Below are 24,144 nucleotides of genomic sequence, written 5' to 3' on the forward strand. Positions count from 1 at the left end.
GGGATTATATTGTGAAGTAGTTAATTTATATATTATTCTCTCCATTTTGTGGATGAAGAGGTTGAGTTTCAGTAAGGTTAAGCTATTTTCCCAAGAAGGATCAGAGTCAGTACTCACTTAGATGTGAGACCTCCAAGTCAATGACTCTTTTCCTTAAACTACAGTACTATGGAATTGTGAATCTCCCACACTTGGGAACTCCAATGAGTACTTAAATACATTAGTGAGTTAGAGCATTTGCTTATGCTAAATTAGATAATTGTTGTCCCTATCAACTCTAATGAATTAACACTTTGTAAGGATTTCAACATGGAATAATATCACTTTGGATTTATAAAGTTCTTCTGTCCATAGAACCCCAAAGTGCTGTCATATAAAGTATCTTTCTATCCTATACCTAAGTAAACGAAGAAAGATCCAGTTCTATTTATCTTAATACCCCATGTCTGATTATCAAATTTCTAAGAATATTAAAAAATACATATAAAATAACCAAATGGTCATTATGCTACAACATGATTTTACCTTTTGGGAGATCATTTTTTATGAATATGTATACCAAGATAATAAAAGAAAAACATTATAATTGAGAATGGACAATAGTTCCAACTTAGTACAGGTGATTTCTATTGAGTAAAATATTCTGAATAATTGACTTTCTAGTAAGATCCTGAAAATCTGAAGTCTAAAATTGATGATTTGTTTGAGTCAATGAATAGATTCCTTCAACAGTATCTTCACTTTTTGGGTCACCAATTCTTATATGTAAAAGGACTTTTATGGTACCTTACTTATTTACTATTTATGTTTATTATACAAAAAAACTTTCAAATTATTACCCATTATAATTTTTAACACCTCATTTTTCTATCAGAGTGGGTTTTATGATCAATTCTTTTTAAAAATATATATATATATATATATATATATATATATATATAAATTCTAAAATATTTTAGTTAAAATGCTTCTTTCAAACAAGAAAACTCCATGAAGACAGAAGTCAAACTCCCTAGCCCACAGACCTTTATCTATCACATGATTAGATGTCAGGCCATCAGGAGGTCTGTGAACTTGGGTTGGGAAAAACTTCTAACCGTTTTTTCTTCAGTTATGAACAAAGGCAGCAAACCATTATCCCGAGAGAGTACATATATTTCACCAAATTACCAATGGAGTCCATGACATCCAAAAAACAAAGTCTGTGAGATTTGAGCTTTTAACATATATAGTAATGTAATTATTTTAGAAAACTTTTATAGGTCACAATACACTTTGTGTCTCAATTATTTTTTTTCTTTCTTATTTTTGGTCTTATGATTTTCAGGGTCCCCTTCGCGCGCTGACTATGATAGGGACATCTAGCCACGTACTCTTTATGATAACCCAAAATAAAACATTTCAGGGTTAAGGATGAACAAACCACTCAAGAAAAACTATTTGCTGATGAAGTTTAAAAAAAAAAAAAAAGCAATACCCGCGTAGAAGGCATTTTAGCACTTGAATTTTGGATGCAACAGTGGCAGCTTCTTTTGACGTCGGGAAGCAGCCTTTTCTTCTTTTGGCCTAATTTACTTTAAGTTGAATTTCATTTAGAAATTGGGTAGGGAAAACCAGGAAAGCTCATCTTTTAGGATCTACGAATAAACAAGAAGATGAAGGTCAAAGTAAATTAGTAGCAACACAATATGTCAAGTTTCTCTTGCTGCACTGTCTGTAAAACTACTTTATGTTTAAAAAAAATTTTAAATGCTTATACATATACATATTTAAATATAAAAATGTTTCTCACTATATCTTAAACTATTAACATTTTAAAATATATAATCTTTTTTCCTACATGATTAATTTTGCTCTAAAAAACCCCAGACAATTGCTCTAACACAAGCCATGTGTTTTTGCAATATTTGGCTATAGTTCTCTTTGTAAATCGAAAGGTTACGTGCATATGCTGGAAAAAGCACCTTTCAGGTGTTTATTAGGCTAAGCTGTTGAAATGGAGAGAATTTTCACCTCTCGATCAGTTCTCAAACAGCTCTGAATCAGCTTCAACACATAAACAGAGCTAAATCACTCGATTTTCTAATACAACAGCAGAAGTAATAGAAAAATGCAAAATTGATTGTTGCTGTAAGATGCACAGTGCGCCCTGGCTGCAAAGCAAACCTCATCTATCTCACGATTTGATCACGGGGTGCACTGATACGTGATTGATACGTGACCGTGCGTTGAGGTCCCCCCAAAAAAGCGCGAGCACGGGACAAAGCCCTTGTAGCCGCCTTCCCGGCTCTCACTCCCAGGCCCCTTTCCCACAGCTTCGGAGCGCGCCGATGCAAGACCCTTCCTTGTAGCCCCCACCCCCACCTTCTTCCGAGACCCTGCAAGGGTCGCCCCCCCCCCACACACACAGGAAACGAGGACTAGCCCCCCCTCCCAAGCCCGCACGCACGGACCCGCTTCTTACAGGCCGGCCCCGCTTTTCCTTTGCCCCCCCCCCGCCCCCCCCCGCGGCGCTACAGAAGCTCCCTCTGGCCGTGCTCCGTGAGGCGCTTACACCAGGGAGAGACGCCCGGCCGCCGCGGGGCGGGGCGAGGGGACGAGGGACGGCGCCGGGGCAGGTCCTGGCTGGGACCCCTGCTTCGGCCCCTGGTCCCCGGAGGCCGGGGCTGCTTTCCCTCGGGAGAATGGCGGGGGGAGGGGGGGAGTCCTGGCTCCGCAGCGGCCCGGGAGGGGACCAGGAACCATTTTCGGTAACGGTTTGTGCCGGCGCGGACGGAGGGGGAGGATGGGGGCGGGGAGCCCGATCCGGGGCCGGCCGCCTCACCGAGCTGCGGGTGGGAATCCCGGAGACCGGCTCCGGGGAACAGCTACCTGCCCCCATGACAGCCTCTGCTCAGGGCTTCCAGTTGCTAGGCAACAGATGTCCGCCCCCTCTCCTCCCAAGGGCTGCACGCGGGGGCGGGGATGGCGAGGAGACCGAGAGACAGCCGCAGCCCCCCGAGACACCCCTCCTACGAAACAGGGAGACCAGAGGAGGCCGTGGGGGGGGGGGGTCAGAACTAGCTATAGGCGGATGGATGCATCCGGGCGCGCAGCACCGGAGGGAGAAAACCCCAACCCACCGGGTTTCCTATCAGGTGTGAGCTCCCCCCGCCTGGCGTTCCACTGGAACCTTCTCACGCGATAATGCCGGGCAAGGCTGGCCTTGGGAGTCCCGGGTTCTAGTCCCCGGCGGCGCTTCCGCAGCCCCTCAAAGTCCGCGCGTGCCCCCCTCCCTGGGCCTTCACTCCTCTGAAACCGCCACCCGCGTCCCCTTTCAGAGCAGTCTCCGGCCCCGCGCGGAACCTCCCGTTGCTCGTGCTCCCTCACTTCGGTCCCAGGCCCGGCCCCCGGGGGAGGGCTAGGGCCTTCTCAGCAGTTTTTCTGCTTGGGAAGATCCCAGGGGTCTCACCTACAGAGTCTCACTTTGCTCGCAACAAATCTATGAGGTAGAGGACTTTAAGTGTGACTGTTATTTAACAGAAAACAGAAGGGTCAGAACCTGGAGGCAAACTCCACAACCAGCGCTAATAGTGCTAGATTTTCCCCTTTAAATAGGCACAAGGGTTTCAAGTGAAGGTGAATGGAAGAGGTAGGGAATAAAGGTGGAATTCAGACATGGATTCGAACCTAAGAGTACCCATCATGCTGCTTCTATAGGAGGGAATAACTCTACTTTAGATGTTTCTAATTTAGGCCCAATAAAGGCAGCAGTAGATGGATCTATGCTTCCGGGGTGCTTACCACTAAAACAATGGCAGCAAAGGTGAAGAAAAAGTCCCCCAATGACACGCTTTGTATATAGACACCAAGCATTTTCTACATGAAAAGACACTAGTGAAGGAAAAGGCAAAAGGGGGAGACAAACTTTCTAACACTGGCTGTGTGACCTTGGGCAAAAAACCCCACAAAATGTAACGAATATTCCATTAAAATGCATCCTTCCTACTTTAACCTATCTTAATGATCACACTTCATCTTAATGGATTCCAAGTTCAACTCTGCCATTTTCATTACGACACATAGCAGGTGACTGATGCCTTGACAATTGTTGGGGTTTTTTCCCCCCATACCTTTCTCTCTCCCCTCTTCCCATTATCTTTGAAGTACCTGATAGCACCACTGCGTGCTATGTGCATGTGCAATACTCTTATTAAACGTGTTTGCCAAAATGCCATGGGGTTTTTCCTTCACCAAACTGCTGTGGGTCTAATCACTAATTCTATTCCGTGGTCACAACCTCTGGGAACTCATGGGGCATCATAAAACTGCCCCTGAAACCCCGAAGAGATGTTGCCTCTTCTTCCTCGGGTCAATCTGTAAGTCACTTCTCTGTGCCTCAGGGAGTGTTCTGAATCCTACCATTTACTCTCCAACTAAATCCCTTTGTGCCCGGTTTCTGGCAGCCAGTGACTGGGACTGTCTTTTGTTTCTTCTTGGCATTTTGTTGCATTACATCAAGGATATTTGATTTTATTAGTGTTAGTACTCCCTCAGCCAAATGTAAACCCAAATTCCATTACGACTTAAGTGTTCTTTTGAAAATGATGGAAGAAAAATCCATTGCTCTGAGGCCAGGCCAACCAACCTAGTGATAGACCTTTAAATTGAATTAGGTTGGCCCTGGCAAAGTGTTCACCAGACCCACGTTTAAGCCTTTACCAAGCCTTCAAGCTCGATTAAGATCTACGAAAGTTTGTATTTTGTTGGTATAACCAAGAATCCAGCCATCACACGATGAGGTACCAGAGGACTTTAATGGAGGCATTACCCATACCAGGTACTTAGTTCTTAACATTAAGTGTAGGGATTGGACCTAATTTCATGCTTCCTTTTAGCTAGAACAAGTTACACAGTTTTATTCGGCACACACCAAAGTTAATAGTAAAAGGACTGACTTGGGAGAAGGGCTATTCCAAAATTGAAATAAATATCGGTTGAATACAAACACAAGGATAAATGGCACACAAAACAGTGGAGGTTGTTCAATACTGACAATAAAGAATGTTTCAAATTAAGCAGAAAGTGGGTCTTTAAGTACATTGTCATGAACAATCAATTATACACTTTAAATCTGGAAAATCAGGGAAAATAAAGAGGACAGTCTGGTGGACAGTCTAGGTAAAACTAAAAGATCTGAACCCTTATTTTAATCCAATGTTTTCCTATTACAGACAAGCAGGACAAATTCAAAGAATTAACATTTATTTTATACTTTTAAAAAAAAGCAAGCTTAACATCACTCAGTTTTTCTGCTCTAGCTTTGTTATGTGGAAATGTTTTTCTGTTTTTCATATGTAGCATTTTCCCTTTTTCCTCTCCCATCTTCTATTCTACATTACATTCAACTGTGGTCTAGGAACCTCTGGTTTAGAAATATGGTAGAAGCACAATTAAGTTTCATAAAACAGAAGATACTAAGTCCACATATTACAACAAATTTCTATTACTTCATAATTCTGATTCTAAACCAATAACAGAATTAAAGTGCTTTAAGTTATATAAAGTGCTTTTTGTATTAATATTGCATTTTGATGTTTCAAAGTATGCTCATTGGTCATTTAAATACTTCCTTTTAGAAAAACAATTCTTTTAAGATGTCATTCGATTTTACTTTTGTACTATGAAACGGGGAAACAAACAAGTGGGACAAATGCTTCACCCCTGGGAAGTTTCTATTTAAAATTTCTTCAAGGCCTATGAAGTAATGACCCTTTAGCACAAAAATGTATCCATTATTAGATTTGTGAGCTCCTTGAACTGAAGGCAGGGACTAACTAAACCTTCTGTCCCTTCACCCCATTTCCTTCCCAGTCTTTTTTATATTATAGCACAGTGCCTGGCACAGAGTAGGCACTTAAATGCTGACTGAAATTTGACTGAATTTCAAAAGTATAATCAATTTCCATTACCTACCTTAATAAAATAGTTTTTATATTTATCTACTAACCTAAGACAAGTTCTTTGATTAAGACAATGATTTTCTTTACTTTTGCACACAATAAGCACTTAATACTGTGTATAACTTTAGGAAACTGTAAAGCATCAATTCTGGAACCAGGAGATGCCAAGATGTCCTTTGCTCTCCTGAAATTAAATCACAGGGGACAAAGATATTTTTAATTTTTTTGCCCCAAAGGGCTCAGGTCACAAGCAAGTTATCAAGAATTGATCATTTCTACACTTAAAGGGCTAAATTTTCTAAAGATAAAATCTTGCAAACGATTAAATCTAACTCAAGAAAACTTAACTTGTCAAATTTGAAGACGGTTTTCTACTACATACTATTCATGACATATAAGCTTTATTCAACACGAAAGAGAGGATATAAGTCAAAAGTAATATTCTTAAAAGGGATTAAAATAATAGCACGAATCCAAGGAAATAATCTCCAAATTTTTTACATTAATAAATTAACCTTGACTTGCCTTATTCCCCAACATTCTTAATTCTGAAGATAAAAAGTATTTACATAATTTAAATAACTCAAAGATACAAAGAAACAATGGATAAATTGTAATTATTTTTTTTATTGGAAAACAAATATACAACTTGGAATGGATTTGAGGCAAATTGTGCCATAAGCAGATTTTTTTTTTAAATAAGTGGCTAAACAAAGTTTAAAAAGCAAGTAACAATAGAAGAAAATGTTTTCTGGTACAGGACCAGCAGTACAAAAAAATAGTGTACGAGTACCTGGATAATACACCCGTTTTGCAATAGTGCAACTTTAAGTACATATTGTTGACTGTCCATAGTCCACGCAGAGTTACAACTCCACACTTCAACAACAACATGCTGACAGCTCCTAAAGAAAACTACTTCTTTTAAAAAAAAAGAAAGGCATAACCCAGATGTTCCCTCATTTGACCAACTCCATCTAAGTTTAGATGTGCAGAAGGGCTTAGATATATCCAGAGTAAGCCACATGCAACATATTTTACTTGATCAATTTTCCAAAATAAAGTTTCAGGACAATGACAGTAGATAAGGGGAAGAAAAACATGGAGGAATGAAGTCCTAATTACTACACATGCATATTCTTTTTGACAGTAGGGGGGAAAACCTTTTACAGATAAGTTACAAACAAAGAAAAGGCAAATAAACAATTTTGTACAAGAAATTTAACACATTCTGTACAATGTCTTCACTTTGCTGTCATCATTTGTACAAACTCTGTAAAGAAAAAACACATATAAGTTGCATACTTGACATCAGCTTAAAAAAGCTATAACTTCTATATCCTTTTGTTATCAATAATTTACATTATCCTCTTATTTTTTCCACAAATATTCGCTGATATACTACTTCCCCCTTTTTAGATTTGTAAGTAAAATAAAAACAATTAAAGAAAATTATTATTTTCTTCATAGAATCAGCTTTAAATACACCAGTTTTAATTAGCTGAGTCTTCTTAGGTTTAGGTTCTTAATGTATTACTTGGAGATAAAACAGTTATTCCACTGGAGGCTCAAGGAACTAGTTTGTTATATATTTTAAGACTTATTTCATAGAGAGCACATCTTTCAAGTTTCAAATAGCCTTGAAATTTAATCCAATATTTTCAAAGATCATAGGATGCTCTTATGATCGATAAATCCAATAAGGAATAATAGAAAAAACTCAAGTAGGAACAGCTACACTCCAAACTCAGGTCCAAATAAAGAACCCTAAGTAGTAACAAGATAAAGCCAAAAATGAATCAGGACCAGAAAGAACTATTCAACACAATTTTGTGTTTTTACACATTAACACAGAATTGAAGCCCCCAAAAGTGAAATTATTAAAGAAAGATACCTATTTGTTTCCAATAGTGTTGTAGTTTGGTTTGGAATCAAGACTAGGGATTTGAATCCTGGCTCTGTGACCTTGAGGTTATGAACCAGTTTCTTACAAACTGAAGGATTGTTTTAACTCTTAATTTGAACTTTTATATCCTAGAACACTGAGAACTAATGGGCATGATGATTTAATCACTATGCTGATTAGATAGGCAAGTACCATATTCATTTTCCAAAAATGGAAAAAGAAAAGGTAAGTATCTTGACTAGCATCACCAACAGCTAGAAGAAACGGGATAGGTTTACCAAAAACAGGCCAAGTTTTAAAGAAAAAAAAAAATCCCACTATTCTTGTTTATCCTTATATACTCTAGATAGTCTATTCTTCTATCTCTGCATTTTGTATGTGGTCTGTCCAGAGTTCCATAAAGGCCTTTCCAGATTTCACTGCATGTCCTGTATATATAGTAATGATATTGCAGTATTCTATTACATTAATGTATTACAATCTGACTCTATCCTCCATTGCTGAGCATCTCAACATAAATAGCCACACTAAGCAAATCTGATTGTTTGCTTGTATCAATGCACTGTTTTAGACCACTAATATTCCCCTCTCCTTGGCCCCATCACAAATATAAAAGCTCATTTATTGTTTTTTCCAAGATTACCAAGACTAGCACATATCAGAAGAATGCATGTTATTATATACTAATAACTTGCTGATATCAAAATATAGCAAAATCTCTTAATGGGTTAGTCAAATGACTGAATACAAAATAGTAATTAGTGGGTAGAGATTTTTATAGAGAATATTTTAATGGCAAGTTCGTTCGAGTGTGCTGGAGACCTGTCCTTGTCCTGATCTGATTCAGCATTTTTATAAGTTAGGACTTGAAGGTATGGATGACACATAGTAGAATGGGGCTATCTCAAAAGATATACTCAACAGTGAAGGTTCATAGCATTGGTCCAAGCTCATTTGTTTGTTCTTTAGTTAACTATATGGAAAATTTAGCCAGCATCTTCATTAATTTCATTCTTTTTCTTTTTTTGGCTGAGGCAACTGGGGTTCGGTGACTTGCCCAGGGTCACACACCTAGGAAGTGTTAATTGTCTGACGCCAGATTTGAACTCGGGTCTTCCTGAGTTTGGGGCTGGTGCTCTATCCACCATTCATTCTTAATCTGTCTTGAAAAGTCTAATTTTTATAAGCTTTCTCTCCAAGTAGGTAAGCTTACAAAGCAGATTATTACTTCACCCTTCTTCTGTCTTCTTTCCCTACACCTTGACACCTTAATTTCCAATTGTTCAATTCACTTTTAAGTTTTTTCAAAAGCAAATAATACCTCTATTCTAGCTTAAAATAAAAGCCATTAAAGTGACAGAAATAAAAGATTACCTTCATAGTTTACTTGACCATCACCATCAATATCTGCTTCCCTGATCATTTCATCAACCTCTTCGTCTGTTAACTTTTCTCCAAGGTTTGTCATCACATGGCGAAGTTCTGCTGCACTAATATAACCATTGCCATCCTAAGACAGAAATTTAGTAGAACCTTTAAATAGTGACAAAGGCAAATGCAAGGAAGAATCTTTAGTAATTTTTGAGTTTATGTGCTCTTGCCACATTTTCTCCTCCCCTTGTAAAAGGAGTTCCTGAAAGTATAAAAAAGGTGTTGAATGTTCATGCTCAAGATACTAGGAATGAAGGCTATTTGTGTACCTTGTCAAACACACGGAATGCTTCTCTAATTTCTTCTTCACTGTCTGTGTCTTTCATTTTCCTTGCCATCATAGTCAGAAATTCTGGAAAGTCAATTGTGCCATTACCTGGAAAGAGTTAAAGATTAAAATTTTTGAGCTCAAAAGTTTCATGACTAGAAATGTTATTTGTTCCCTCTTCCCCTGGCAGTACAAAATGTTAGATCTTACCATCAGCATCTACTTCATTAATCATATCCTGTAATTCAGCTTCTGTGGGGTTCTGCCCAAGTGACCTCATTACAGTTCCCAATTCCTTTGTTGTTATAGTACCATCTCCATCCTTGTCAAATAGTGAAAAGGCTTCTTTGAATTCTGTTTAAAAAACAGATTATAATTCAAGTTTTGGTTATCCCAATAAATAAAAACTATTAGATTCTACTTTGGTTTTCACTAAAATAAGTACATGTTTATATGTTATGTACACACACCCATATACATGTACAAATATACACACACCTCTCACAATTCCCAAATCTCTTAAGACAACAGTCAAACTAGAAAAGTATTCATTTAGCTTTTGATGACTAAAAAGACTATAAAAAGATCACCTAGTTTCATTCAAAGTTCAACTTAAAACTACTCTAAAGTCCACCCAGAAGTTAATGACTTTCATTTTAATCCCCTTCCAAATTACCATGTATCCATTTTGGGTATGTGTATATGTGTTCCCCAAAACGGAATGTTAGTTGGGTTCAAGTTTTGTCTGTATTTCTATCATTTGGAATTTAATAAATGCTCAACTGCTTAGCTACTTGCTCTAAGAAACTTATTCTTAAAGGCAAGTTAACTTATAATGTTGAATTCTAAATTGGGAGTTTAGCATCACTTTCATCTTATTCCCCCCCCCCCCCTTCAATAACCTCCTTGAGAACAGGAGGTTCTTTGCCAACCCTTTATAATGTTGCCTCTCCTGACTTGAAATCTTCAAATTAGTAAAATTAGTTAAGTAGATTTCATTTTCTATTGGGATTAGAAGAAACTATAAAAATATAGTCACGTGCCTAGGTAAGTACCATAATAAATTAAGGAGACTAAAAACCTCAAGAGAATTTTTTGGTTAGTTCTAAAGATGACAGAACACAGAATGTTTTTATTAGGCAAAGATTTCAAGACATATTAATTGATATTTAGTATCTTGCTAACAGGACTGAGTAATTTGAAGACCAGTTCATGATTTGGGGCATTATGGCCTCTGGTTCCAGAATTATTTTACCAAAAGAACTCTTGTCAAATTTATAACTCTAGCCAAAGTCACAATTTAAGTTCATGGATTAAAACTGAGCGCTACTGAATAATTTTAGCTACATAGCATGAGTAGTAATCAGCCTCAATAGCTTTATGTGCATTTCTGTGCAGGTTTGTAAAGAGCTCCTTATAACACTTAATTTTCCTGCTTCCAACCTGCCTAATATTTTCTTAATGGACTCATATCATCCAAAGGACTAGAATTAATAATTTAGATCCCTAAGTATTATAACAAAATGAAATAGGTTGTTATTTTATTGGAAGGCCTCAAGAAAAGGACAAAGAAAGTAAGATGGGGGAGGAAGGCAACATCTTCTGACAAGTGCCTCTGTGTTACACTAATGGCAAAAGGTTTGCCTACTCCTGATAGCACAGTATTGCAGAAATGGGTATGTGGTCACAGAACTATCTCTAACTAGTTATTTATCATAGGCAAGGAAATGTCACAGATTCTATGTGTATACAACTTGTCAGACAAACCAGTCACTGCTTCCAACAGATCCTATGTTTTCAGAAGGCTAACTTCATAATATGTGAAAAGCCACAGAGTAAGCTACAGTAGTATTTCACTTTTAATTAGGTCTAGTTTTTGTATTTGAGTAGAAAAGTAACACAAAATCTATTAAAATGTAGCGATTTCAAAAATACAATTTTCTTCCCATGAGTAGAAATATTTTGATTTTTTCCAAATTATTTAAGGTAAGGAAGAATAATATTAATTTTTATTTCCTTTTGATTTTAAGGGGAAAAAATTTAATGTTTTCCTAAGACCTACAGTACTACTTGGGGCTAAACAGTTTGAACTCATGCTTTTATCTGTTTTGAAGAGTACTATCCACCAGTACACTGCTACAGCTATTTGAAAATAAAAGCTTTTTTTTCTTGGGGGGCATGGGAATATGGACTTCAGGAATACAAAAAGTTGGTGGGTAACAAAAATACTTAACAGCAACCATACAATAATGAACTGTCAATAAACTAATGCTATTCATATTTGGAGATATCTAACAAAGACTCCAAAGAAAACAAAAGCAAATAGTGGCAAGTCAAGCCATTATATAACATTATGGCTTACTTAATGCCAAAAGGGAAATAAAAGAGGAGGAGGAGAGAATATGTACAAGTGACTAAATTTAGAATAGGACTTCAGGAATCATCTCTAAAACCACTCAATAAGATAAAGAAACCTTATCTAGTTCAAATACCTACAGCTCATCTACATTCCTGAACTGATAACTACAGTTAAACAGTATACAAGTAGGTAATCCTAACTACAACTCCCAGGAAAGGTTTGGAACATGAAACCAAGAGTCAGTTTTCATTCACACTGCTATAGAATACCAAGTATCCTCAGCAACATAATAGCTATCTTCTACGGTAATTGATATTAAAAACAAGATCAAATCTGTCCTAGACAGGTTAAGTTGAAACTTTATATGAAAATTCACATTTCTATTTAAAACAAATTTTACTTTAAAAACACTTTATGTAGCCATACTTAATTTTAATCCGTTGTCCCTACCTCATCAAATTACCAATAATTTAATAAATTTGTGAACCCTGAAAATATGATAGCTATAGAATATGGTCAAAAGCACTCAAGGCTTTTATTGTTGTTTATAAAACATCTAAATGCTTATTAAGCAACTTTTAACATAGGAGGGAGTCTTTAAAAAGAACTCCCCTGAAGGTCAAGTAACTTACTTCACTTTATACTTCCACTATATTTCAACTATGTAGATATTAAACTACATTTTTTTTATTATAGACTAATTTCAAAGAAGCCACATGGTACAATAGACAATACCGCACTTGGAATCAGAAAATGACTTGGATTTAAATCCTCCTACTTTAGTTACTGTGTAATGTTGGGCAAAATATATTAGTTTTCTTTGTGTAAAGTGGTGAATATATAACATCTCTCAGGAATATTTTCATAGTTTCCCTCCTGTATGCCTTGTGAGACTTTAAAAAGCTCTAGATGTTCAAAACCATAAAAAATAATTTGAAATGGCACTGCATCAAATAATTCAACAAACTTTGCTTTAGTTTTTACTCTGTAGTTCATAATCTACAGAAACCCAAATTCTACTCTGTAAAGTTCACCATGACTGGCACTTTGATAGATGCTTTATTTACCCATCAGGGCACTGGCATATTGCTGAAAAACGGCTATCCAAGCAGGATTAACATTTATTAGCAATAGCCATTTACCAAAAGATGTACCAAAGTCAAGGAAGATTTCAGAAAAGACATCTATATGGCTAACATGAGAAGCAGCTTTTGATAAGGCAGCATGGCCAAAGGCATAGAAATAGGAACAAGCTATAATATCTTTTAAGGCAATAAAGAAAACTTATTTGAGTAGAACAAAACATGTATACAAGTATAAAAAGACATTAGCAAAGACAAGTACAAAGAATAGATTCAGATTAAAGAGGACCTTGCAAATCAGAGAAATTTGCACTTGATACATCAGGCAATAATAGCAAATCTCATTGCCCTTCAAAAAAGCCTTTGATACCTTCATGAATTCTTCTAATGAAATAGAACATCATCCAATTTAATCTCCTACCAGCAGGCTTAAATTTTTAGCTTGATTAGATCCATGAGTCCCAAGAGAATAATAATTATCTAAAGTTAGTTAATTCTGTACTTGAAAACTTGACCCAAGTATTTGGAAGCTTAGGACATGATTGAATATCTTAAAAGACTTAAGAAATGACATAAAATAGCAGCACTTACGCCCAGTGAAAGAACTCTGGGAGATGACTAAGAACCATTTACATTCAATTCCCAATCTTTTTGCCCACCTGCATTTTGGATTTCCTTCACAGGCTAATTGTACAATATTTCAGAGTCTGATTCTTTAATAAGTTTGGTCATGTATACTTATTGTGTATCTAATTTATATTTAATATATTTAACATCTACTGGTCATCCTGCCATCTGGGGGAGGGGTGGGGGGAAGGAGGGGAAAAATTGGAACAAGAGGTTTGGCAATTGTCAATGCTGTAAAGTTACCCATATATATAACCTGTAAATAAAATAAAATAAAATAGCACTTTAAAAAACACTTGAACATTTGCTGCATACAACCCTGTGAAATATCATCCCCATTTTTAATAAATGAAGAATCTGAGCTCAGAACTATTTGCCCAAGATCACAGCTATCAAGCAAACAGTAAGTCAAGACTCAAATTCATATATTCTGACTTCCCTAATTTGTCACTCTTTCCACTACACCACAATAACCCCACCCTGCTGTTTATATCAGTCAAAAACTTCATGCAAGGTCAGCAAGCTAAACGGTACATGTTAAACTTATGCTCCAGCACCATCATGGATCAGATTTTAGGCCAGAGGGGATCTGAGAAGTATCAAAATAGGATAACAATTAGCCTTATAACCAATATTATTTTGGAAGATTTACCCTATTCTGATATGCCAAAAATCTAAGTAGCATTTTTGACCCATTAAATTTCTTTAAATTTTTCTGGTGTCTTGGTAATGGTCCCCTCTGCCACAACTTGATGTGAAGTTTAATTTCCTGAACAAATTTAAGAAGTTTCGTTTCAGAATCATAAGGCTTTTTTTTTTTATGATACTAGACTACAGAGATCTGTGAAATGTGTTTTTAAACTAAGATGTGGGAACTTATTTAAGTTTGCTTCTAATGATTTTAAACAAAATGACATTAATTTTCATTATAGCTAATATATGTAATATGTAAATTGCTTAACAATGCATTTTACTCTTGTTTCAAATAATTAGTAATGCTTAGTTGACTGCACAAGTCAGATGATCCAATCAGACTCATTTAAACTGATAATTTTTCAAAAGGAGCAAGCAACTTCTATCTGCCTGGCCTTCCTCCTTGGCAGCAAGAGATAATTACACATTGTAATAGAATTGTTACCTATTCCACATAATAGAATATGGCTAAACTGTCCAGAACTTAAGATATTCTATATAGCCAGGAGAGAGTGGCTATATAGTCAAAAAGCATCACCAGACTTTAACTTTTGCTCAAACTTCAAATGACTTAAGTGCAACCTCTCTCCCTCTCCCCAACATACACCCCTCTTTCATAAGGCTTATCTTCTCATTCTCTAAAACAAGTCTATAGGATCATATATCTAGGCTACCATGGACCTCAAAAGGCCATCTGGTCCAACTTTTCTCATTTTACACTGAAGGTGTGACACAGCACTACATGTTTACTCCAATTCTTCAAAAACCTGTTATTTTGTTAAGGGAGTAACTAAAGCCAATGCAGATTACAACCTATTATGACTAACTCCTACCCCCCCCCCCCCCCCAATCTATCACCACACTTCTCATGTGGTATCTAGGCTTTCCAAGCTACATTTTTCTTCTTGATAAACTTTCACTAGACCTATATTTGAAGCTACTATGCGGCAAGAGGATAAGATTTTATTTTCAATAAAATATTTTCATTACCTTTCTACAAGTGATAAACCAAAAATCCCTCTAAAAACCCAAAAACCCATGCAATGTTTTTATCTGAGGATTCAACTTATACCACTGACCAAAACATTCTAGTTAGGTATGATAATCATCAAGGTATTAGGCTCACCTGCAATCTGCTCTTCTGTCAGCTGATCAGCCTGCAAAGACAGATTTAAAAGTGTGAGATGAAATCTTTCTACAAGTGCTCAGAAAATAAGAAATCCAACATTTTAAAATACATGGGCTGCCTGCAGCACACTAAGAAGGCCAAAATAACTTACATTAGAGATAAGTCAATTATTTGACTTACATAATCACTAAATTTAAAATATTCACACATTATAGTTCACTTTGGAAGTCTTGCCAAACATTAAAATAGCTAGTGGGTACAATGGATAGGGTGCTGAATCTGTCATCTTAAAAAGTTCAAATCTGGTCTCAAAACAATGGCCACATGACTCTGGCAAAGTCAACTTCATTCTACTTAAAGTAGCTCATCTGTAAAATGGGAGTATTATAGCCCCTACTACTTCCCTAGGTTGTTTTAAGGACACAATGAAGTTTTTGCAATTAAGCACTGCATAACTGATAAGAAATATTCAGGAATGTTTTTATGGTAGAAGAGTTACTATGAAAAATAAAGGCTATTTTAATTTTCCTTGTTTTAGGCAATGAGAAAGTTATTGCTGCCTTGCTCCAAAGCAGTGAGACTGCAAAGGTGGGTGACCCCATTTTGTTTCTCACCAAAAAAGGGGCAAAAATTAGAACTAAAAGGCTTAAGTTCATGAATCAGATATTTTAAATTATTCCACAATAATGCTTGCCGTGCACATTTTCTCTAAGAGGATGTAACCTATTAGCCACATGATTTCTTCTAGTCAAGGCCAGAGTTAGAGAAGTCAAAATAACTCAATAAGTGCTTACTTCAGGATCTACTAATAAATCCAACAAATACTAAGGTTCTTACACGCCTGGACTTTTAAAGTAAAAAGTGTTCAATTTTACTACAAGTCAATGAAAACCATACTTAACTGTTAACTCTGAGTCGGTCAAATCTGTGTTTCATTTAGTTTTCTCATTTCTCTATTAAGCATTCCATTTACTTATTTTCTACTGGCTTAAGTATCTGGGAAAGCCCTCTCCCTACCCCGAGATTCCATTTTCAAAAATCTTTCTTTTGTAATAATCACTGACTAGCTACAGCAATATTTTTTTTTTGAAATGCAAAAATCTATGGTAAGGACAATTATCTTAAAGTGACTAAATAGATCTCTCTTTTTCTAGCTGTCAGGAACTAAGGGCTAAGAAATAAGTGGAGGGAAGGGAATCAGAAGAGAGGGCAAGAGCAGCACAAGCTTACTAACTTATATAGGCCAAGGTTTGCTGTGAATTCATTTTTGTACCTTAAAAACACTACATATTTTGGTTATTTGCAGAAATGTATTATTTCCAGAAGTGTCTATTAAGAAAAAATAAAGTTTCTGGATTTTCTCACAACTTCTGATACCTAGGTTCGTTTCTCAAAATTAAAGACTTCTGAACATAGAGCTATTAAATTTTATTTTCTTGTGCATTACCCCAAGAGTTCAGCAGCTATAGATGAAAACAAAGCTTTATTAAAACTTCAGACTACCCATAATATTTCCCTGTTGGGGGCTTTTCTATTAATAGAAAAAGAAGCCAATACTAAGATGGGCATATTATTTAAGCACTTACTCTATTGTTAAATACTCTTACTACATAAAATCTATGGATAAAGGGACAAAAAGAAAAAAACAGCCCCTGTATTCACAAGTAGTTTATATTCTACTGGGAGAAAAATGGTGCATTTAAGTTATGTATATGTAAAACAGATAAAAAGTAATACAAGGTTACAAGGGAAATAATTTACATAAAGCATTTTTTACAATTTTTTTCCTATCACACCCACACCTACTTACAGTCTGATGAAACCTAGGAATCTTTCCACAGAATATTTTTTAAAAACACCCAAAACACAGGAATATAAAGAAAAACAAAGGCTAATGAAAACATGTCTTTTTCCATTCAAGGACTTCCAAAAATCTGTCCATGAACCTTAGGTTAAGAACTCCTGATACTGTAAATCTCTTTTAAAGCATAAGGTACAGTAAATTAAGTCTCCTGAAAACAAAAAACTATTTCTTCTATTTCTTGTTAAGTTCAGACCAAGGCTTAAAAAATAAGCTTTGCATCTTACTCCAAAAGTTAGGAAGCAGGTGAGTATTAAATATTGTCATAAAGCACATAAAACATCTAGTCTCAAGAAGCAACTGCACAGATCATGCTGTTGTTAGGGAAATTTTAGATGAGTAAAAACCATATTCATTTCAGGAACTCACTCACAACAGAACCTAGAATAAAAGCAAGTATGGTGGAGAAAACCCCTAAGGAAAACTAGACCCCAAAACTACCTATGAAGGAAGAATGGTGCTGTTCAGTTCTGCAACCACTTGCATTCAAATGATTAACTGGAAGCAGGAAGAACAACGCACCATCTCTATAGTTGCTAGGCACCAGGTCTATGTAGTACTTAGGGGGGTTTGTAGAGAATGGGTTTTAACTGGAAAATGTCTGTAAATTGATATTTTCTATTGGCTTAAGTTCTTTTGGCTACATTGAATTTTTTTTAAAAAGTGACCAGGGATTGAGGAAATTAAATTAGATTAAAATAAATTAAAGTATACCAAAATAGTTAATTTTTACATTAAAAGCTAATAAAAATAGCTGGAAAGTACCATAAATAATCTAGCCTAACTAGCCCCATGCCTCCAGGTAGAAAAATGCTTAAATATACTTAAGGCCAATTAAAAGGAGATCACAGCAGATCTCTAGGGATGGTGGATATTAGAGACAAGAACAATTAAGAGTACAGTATTTCTCAAAAGTTTGTTCCCAAACCTCCAATCATTCAGTTTTAACAAGATTTAATAATTTTTGTTTAGGAAGTTGGAAACAATACAAAAAATGATCATAAAAGCACTATATTATATCCAACTTCTAAATTTCTAAAACACTTCTGAGGAAAAAATAAAAGCTCATTTTAAGCTTAGAAAATATATTCAAACTTATCTTACTCTACTGCTAACCCAATGAATTTAATCTTATTTTTAGTACTCACTAATTAAAAAAAAATCATCTTAACTTAGTGGGCTTTTTTTGGTGGTTCTTAAATTCAAGCTCATTAATGTGTGTTTATCACAGAAAGTAAGAAGAGGTCACAAGAGAGATGACTAGTTCTTACTCCCTGAGCACCTTAACTATTGGTTAACTATTGGTACAATTTACTTCCTACTACTCTTGCTCCTCTAGAGACTGAGATGCAAAACATTAATGTTGATTAAAGTGTTTATACATATACATATATAGAGAGAGAGTATATTTCTCAAGTTTGCCTAAGAGCCTAGTGATGTAGTGTCAGACTTTCTATAACTTGAAGATCTAGACCACTTTTGAATCCAACACTCCACCATTGAACTTCTTAAATGGCCAAACATGAATGTTCCCTGTGGCCTATCAAAAAACAGAAGGAAAAATTATTACCTTACAGACCAACCAAAGTGTGTTATTTGAAAAATCATCCTCAATTCAGAATTGGACTACTGGCATACCTCTAAATCCACTCCTGTCCAAAAATCTGTTTAAGGGTATTTTGTCTATCCATCTCATTAACTACTTACTGGTTTCGGAAAGGGGAAATTTATGTTTAAAAAGAACAATCTAGTATCTTTACCAGCAGTCCCCATAGTCAGGATTTAGTCTGTTACTGACCACAATTTCTCTTTATAGAAGAGAAATTCTATGGTCAGTCAGCTCAGTGGCTCAGGGAAAAAGCCTTTAAGGGAAAGTACTCCCCCATCAGCAGTCTTGTGTTATTGCTCCTGTTCAAAATGGAACTAGCTGAATGTCTAGTTAGTTCACTAGCACTAATTAAAGATGACCCCTCTGCAGGTTAACAGTATAGTCAAATTACTTACTTCATATAGAGTTACAGGTGTGAAATAAACTATCATAGCTATTACATGTGTGGGGGGTCTTTCTGGGGGAGAAGGGAAAGTCTAGATGGGAAAACCTTGGGAGCATGCCAGTTTCAACTGTTAGGAGGTATCAATAACCGAATGAAAGCAAATAACCTGTACAATTCATTTTTCACGCATCCATGTATTTCTTTTTAGACCAAGGGGGCATGTTTATTTCAACCATCTCTGTCAAATACACTCTTCCCCAACCCCTCAAGACCCTTCAAGGCCCACACTAGTCAAATAATTACACTGCATTATGCTAGAAATAAATTATCTTCATTCAAAGGTCTCTTTATTACAAGTTTAACTCGTCTGAGACTTAAAAAAAAAAAAAAAGTCTGAAGTTCCTCATTGGAGATAGCCAAATATAGCGAAATGTCCAAATTTACTGTTGTCAGTTAAGGCCCTGGGGGGAAGGGGATAAGAAACGTGGGGAGAAAAGCAGAGCTTTTTAAGGCCTAAGCCCAATATAACCATAAAAAACGGACACAGATACACAGGTGTAAATAAATACAAATGTAATCCAGTATTTATTTCCTCTTAATCAGGGTTAGTACGTTGCCTCCCTCCGAGTCCTTAACGATCCACGGGCAATTTCAGGCCCCACGAGCTGAGGAGGAGAGAGGCAGCGAGCCTCGCACAGCCCGCAATACGGTAGCACTTGGCATTTGGGCCCTGCACCTGTTCTTCTGCCCGCTTACCTACCACTGGAAAAGTACAAGTTACCCAGGAGAAATTGCCCTGCCCGAACGCAACCTAAAACACCCCGGCGCGGTTCGGGCCTTCAGGCCGACCCGAGCCGTCCGACCCCCCACGCCCTTCGGAGTCCGGGCCGAGGTTTCAGTTGGCAGGGACTCCCGTTTAAGATGTCACCTTGCCTCCCGGGCACACCCATCACAATAAGCCACTTGGCAGAAGGCGGCACCAAAGCACTATTGCAGATCACTGACCTCATTTTTATGAGAGAGAAATCACAAGACCCAAGTCTCAGGTGTAAAAAGAGCCCTCAGAAATGTTGCTCCGCACATCACAGTACGAGCACTTTTGGGTCCCGTCCCCCCCCCCCCCCCCCCCCCCGCCCGTCACAAGTGGATCGTGCTGCGGCTGCGCGGGCACACCACAAGGGTCCGGGATTTCTCCTGATACCACCGAATGCTAAAATCTCATGTAAAAGACCAGTAGAATAACGAGTTTCTTTTTCTAAAGCATCCTCTCCAAAGGTACACGCGCCGGCCTGACGGCAGCTAATGCCGCGGTCCCCGTGCTGGGTTCCAGGGGCTCACAAGCTCGCTTTCCCCCCTCCCCCGCCCTTGGGAAGGGGCGTCCAGCTCCTCCAAAGAGGAGAAAATGCCTGGCGCGGGAGGGGGAGGGGAACGGAAACCCCGCCGGGATGGGGTGGAACCGCTGGGATTCGGCTCCGCTTCCCTCCGCCCGCCCGCCCGCCCGCAGAGGGGGATGGGCCGCTGCGGAGGTCGGCCCCCTCCCCCGCCCATCCCATCCGGGGCTGGTCTCTTCCCAGCAGCCGGTGCGAAGCGCGGACAAGTCCGCAGTCCCGCAGGTGCCAGCGCAGCACTGGAGGCGCCGGGGCCTCGGCCTCCCGCGCAGCCCCCTCTCCCGTTTTTCCCCGCCTTCCGCGAGCCCCACAATCTCCAGTGGTTAAAAAATTACGGAAATCTAAAAAAAAAAAAAGAAAAAAAAAGCGTCCACCCCAGGGAAGGGGGAGTTCCGCGTGCCTCTCCAGGCGCGTGGCGGGATAAAAAAGGACAAAGCCGCTTCCGGGCGCCGGCACCAACTGTCCGTTTTAATTTTGAATCCTCGGCTTTTCGAGAGGCCCTCGAGGAAGCCACTTCCCGCCCCTCCCTCCTCCTCCCCCGCCCGGCCCGATTCCTTCATCCTCTCGCCTCGGCTCCCGCAAACCCCCCACTCCCCCACCCCCGTCGACTTCCCTTCATGGCAACTGAACCCCTAAAGGGACGACTCCCCCAGCTGGGGTTCCTCCCCAGCGACCTCTAACCCTCCCGGGGATACCTCCCTGAAGAAGGTGGGGGCGGGGAGGGGACACCTGCGACACAACCGTTGCCGGGCCCCCTCGGTCCCCGCAAAGCCGATCCCCGGAAAAGGGCCTCTCCTTGTAAGGGTAAGGAGAGGACTCTCTGGCGTCCTGGCTTCGGCTTCTTCCCCGGAGGGTCCTGGTCCGCGCTGCCAAGAAGACGCACTTACCATGCTGTTAGCGTTACTAGCGCCCGAGTTCCTATCAAACAACCTCCACACTCGGTGGCTGCGCTCGGACTAATTCTCCTCTGCCGCCCCCAGCGCCTCATAAACACCTCCCTCCGTCTGAATCCATCCGCCCCATGCCAGATAACGGAACGTTGCGAACGAGCCTGAGTCAACCCCCTCCCCCCCAGGGCGGTCTCGAGACCCTTTGGTCCCTAGCCATTGGGCCAACGGGTACAACGGTGACAGATAAAGGGTTGAGGGGGGTGACCTAAACATGTGCTAAGCCTCTGGAGGCGGTTAGAAGAAGAGGGGAGCGTCGCCTCAGAGGCGCTATTTTGCGGCGCGGAGGAACACCGAGGTAGAATGAAAAGAAGTGCTGACGCGCCCGGAAGGCCTCTGATTGGCCAGTTTGTACCTGCAATGCGTCACTCGGAAATGCACCCGCCGGGCTGGGGCCCGGCGCTGCTGCCGTTGCCGTTGCCTCACGGGCCGGGCTAGCTTGGCCGCGGCTCGAGGGTGGAGGGTGCGCTGCACGCCAGAGCGTTTCTCAGGGAACCCCCCCCCTACACACACGCACCCCGCCCCTGACACACACACCCTTCCGCTTACAGTACTCCTGAGTGTGAAAGCAGGCGGGCGAGGTGGGGGGCCCAAACCCCGAGGCTGCCTGAGACGCCCTCCCCCTCCCAGCCGGGCCCGGCGCCCATGGCGGCCGCCTCCCCCAGTCACCTTCACCCGCCCAAGGAGACCTTCCCGGAGCGCCGCGGGCGGGCCCGAGAACCGTGGCCGAGCCCCGGGGGGGTTTCCCCTTCCCTTTCGCCCCGCCGAGCCTCGGGCCGGACAGGCCCAGAGATCCTCCCTGGGGGCGCCCCGGGACCCTAAATAACATTTTCCACACGAGAGCAGAAAATAAAAAATAGGCCCGGTCCCTTTGCGGGCCCCTCGGAGGAGATCACTAACTGATCCACCTCGAGAGAAATCACCTCCCAAGGAGCGCTGAAGGATTCTGCAGAGGTGCCGGCGGAGCCAGAGGCGGCATCACTGATCAATGCCTTTTTTTCTCTTCACGCGCCTGCATCATTAAAAAACGATGCCCCGTCTGACACCGATAACCTCAGCCCAGAACCCCGAAGTGCATATGGAGCTGTGCTCCTTCCTAGCCAGCAAACGGCACATGCATCCTGAATCCGAGGGAGAGCCGCTCCGGGCGGGCCACACCGGCCGCCCCCGGCCGGAGCCGGCTCCGGGCTCTCCCGCAGGCCGGAGCCGGCTCCGGGCTCTCCCGCAGGGACCACTCCTCATGGGCTCGCAAGCTCGCCTCTCCTGGTAGCTTAGAAATCCTCGCCGGCCCCCTGAAACCGGGAAATAGCGTCATCTTTGGCTCCAGCGCTCCCCTTCCCAGCTGGAGAGGGGCATTCTCGGCCTCACAAAGATGATCTTGTGTCCCATTCAGAACCATGAGACCACATGGGCTTCCCCTGCAGACAGCTCTGCAGCCCTTGGCCTTTGACCCTTGGAAAAAGAAAAGATGTTGTTTGGTTTTTATCTTCCCTCAATCTTTGCACCAAAAATATCCTGCCCTTTTTTTTCCCCTCTACCTCAGAATTCTCTACAAACAGCGCTGTTTATGAGTGAGGTTAAATGCTTAAATCATCGTTTTTCACTAGAAAACCTACTGGAAAGGAAAGCGTCTACAATACATTTCGCCTCGTGCATGACTCTAGTCTAGAACGATTTAACTGAAGAAGGGCCTTTTTAATGGGCAGATATTTGAAGCCGGGTGTTTTCCCTTTTTCTCTCTCAAGTTACAGACACAGTGGGGATCATGGGGAAGGGGAGAACTGGACATGACAGCTGGCTTCTGTTTGTGGGTGGTAATGGAGCGCTGGATGGGGGTGTTCAAGTTCCTCACCAGACTTAGAGCTAGAAGAAATGGTAGAGGTCATCTAGTGTGACCATTCGATATACAAAGAAAGGGAGGCTTAATTTGACCCTGAGAACGTCGGTGTCTCCGACTTCGTCTCTTCATTTGTCAAATGGAGATAATAATAGCGCCTACCTCACAGAGTTTTTATGAAGATTAAATGAGATAATGTAGTAAAGTCCTTTGCAAAACTTAAAGCTCTACATCAATGCAAACTATTATTGAATTTAATTGAATCTTTTGTTAAATTATGGAAAGCCATTTCCTGCAGAAGCTTGCTGTCTTCTCCAAGAAGACAAAGAAAAAAGGAAATACTTACTTTTAAGGCCATTATGGTTTATGTGTATTTGAGAATTTTCCAAGGCATTTTATTTATAGAACATTTGACTTCCAAAACATTGCGTATAGTACAGTTTGCCTCTCAGCAGCTAACTATATGGAAAAGGGAGCCTGGCCAATGACTAGCGAATTAGGCCTTCTTTCCCTTTTCAATCATATTTCTTAGTCCCACTGTATCTCTGCAGTAGAGCGTAAGCTCTTTGAGGGAAGGAACTCTCTTGTTTCATCCTTGTATCCTACGGGTCACACATAAAAAATTTTTGATAAATGCTTGTTGGATTGAATCTGAGGGGTGGTTGTCTTTCTATTTCCAC

General features: G+C 39.9%; 2 protein-coding genes across 4 annotated transcripts in view; both read right to left on the reverse strand.

Moving 5' to 3' along the window:
- STPG4 (sperm-tail PG-rich repeat containing 4) overlaps positions 1–3,210 on the reverse strand; it is a 46,044-nt gene extending 42,834 nt beyond the window's left edge. The window contains exons 1-2 of one of the 3 annotated variants that reach the window (XM_012540924.3): positions 3,123–3,210; positions 1,478–1,637 (exon numbers count right to left, since the gene is read on the reverse strand). In XM_012540924.3, coding sequence (XP_012396378.1) covers positions 1,478–1,492 — 15 coding nt within the window. In that variant the 5' untranslated portion in view covers positions 1,493–1,637; positions 3,123–3,210. Of the gene's footprint in view, positions 1–1,477; positions 1,638–2,824; positions 3,032–3,122 lie in introns of those variants that run through there. The other 2 variants (XM_003759156.4, XM_031950442.1) reach the window with 2 other exon arrangements.
- A 1,567-nt stretch (positions 3,211–4,777) lies between these two features.
- CALM2 (calmodulin 2) lies at positions 4,778–21,740 on the reverse strand. Its single transcript, XM_031950443.1, has 6 exons — positions 21,568–21,740; positions 15,435–15,465; positions 9,758–9,901; positions 9,549–9,655; positions 9,223–9,358; positions 4,778–7,215 (listed from the first exon to the last, which is right to left on the reverse strand). The coding sequence occupies exons 1-6, from the start codon at positions 21,568–21,570 to the stop codon at positions 7,187–7,189; spliced, it is 450 nt and encodes a 149-aa protein (XP_031806303.1). The 5' UTR covers positions 21,571–21,740; the 3' UTR covers positions 4,778–7,186.
- Between the last annotated feature and the right edge of the window lie 2,404 nt (positions 21,741–24,144).

Source organism: Sarcophilus harrisii, chromosome 2 (genome assembly GCF_902635505.1).
Source record: "Sarcophilus harrisii chromosome 2, mSarHar1.11, whole genome shotgun sequence".
Lineage (NCBI taxonomy): Eukaryota > Metazoa > Chordata > Mammalia > Dasyuromorphia > Dasyuridae > Sarcophilus > Sarcophilus harrisii.

Coding starts and splice junctions, on each gene's coding strand:
- CALM2 (XM_031950443.1), bottom strand. Junction 9,359..9,548: donor CATTCCGTGTGTTTGACAAG/GTACACAAATAG, acceptor TTTCTGTCTTAG/GATGGCAATGGTTATATTAG. Junction 7,216..9,222: donor TGGTCAAGTAAACTATGAAG/GTAATCTTTTAT, acceptor TTTTCTTTACAG/AGTTTGTACAAATGATGACA.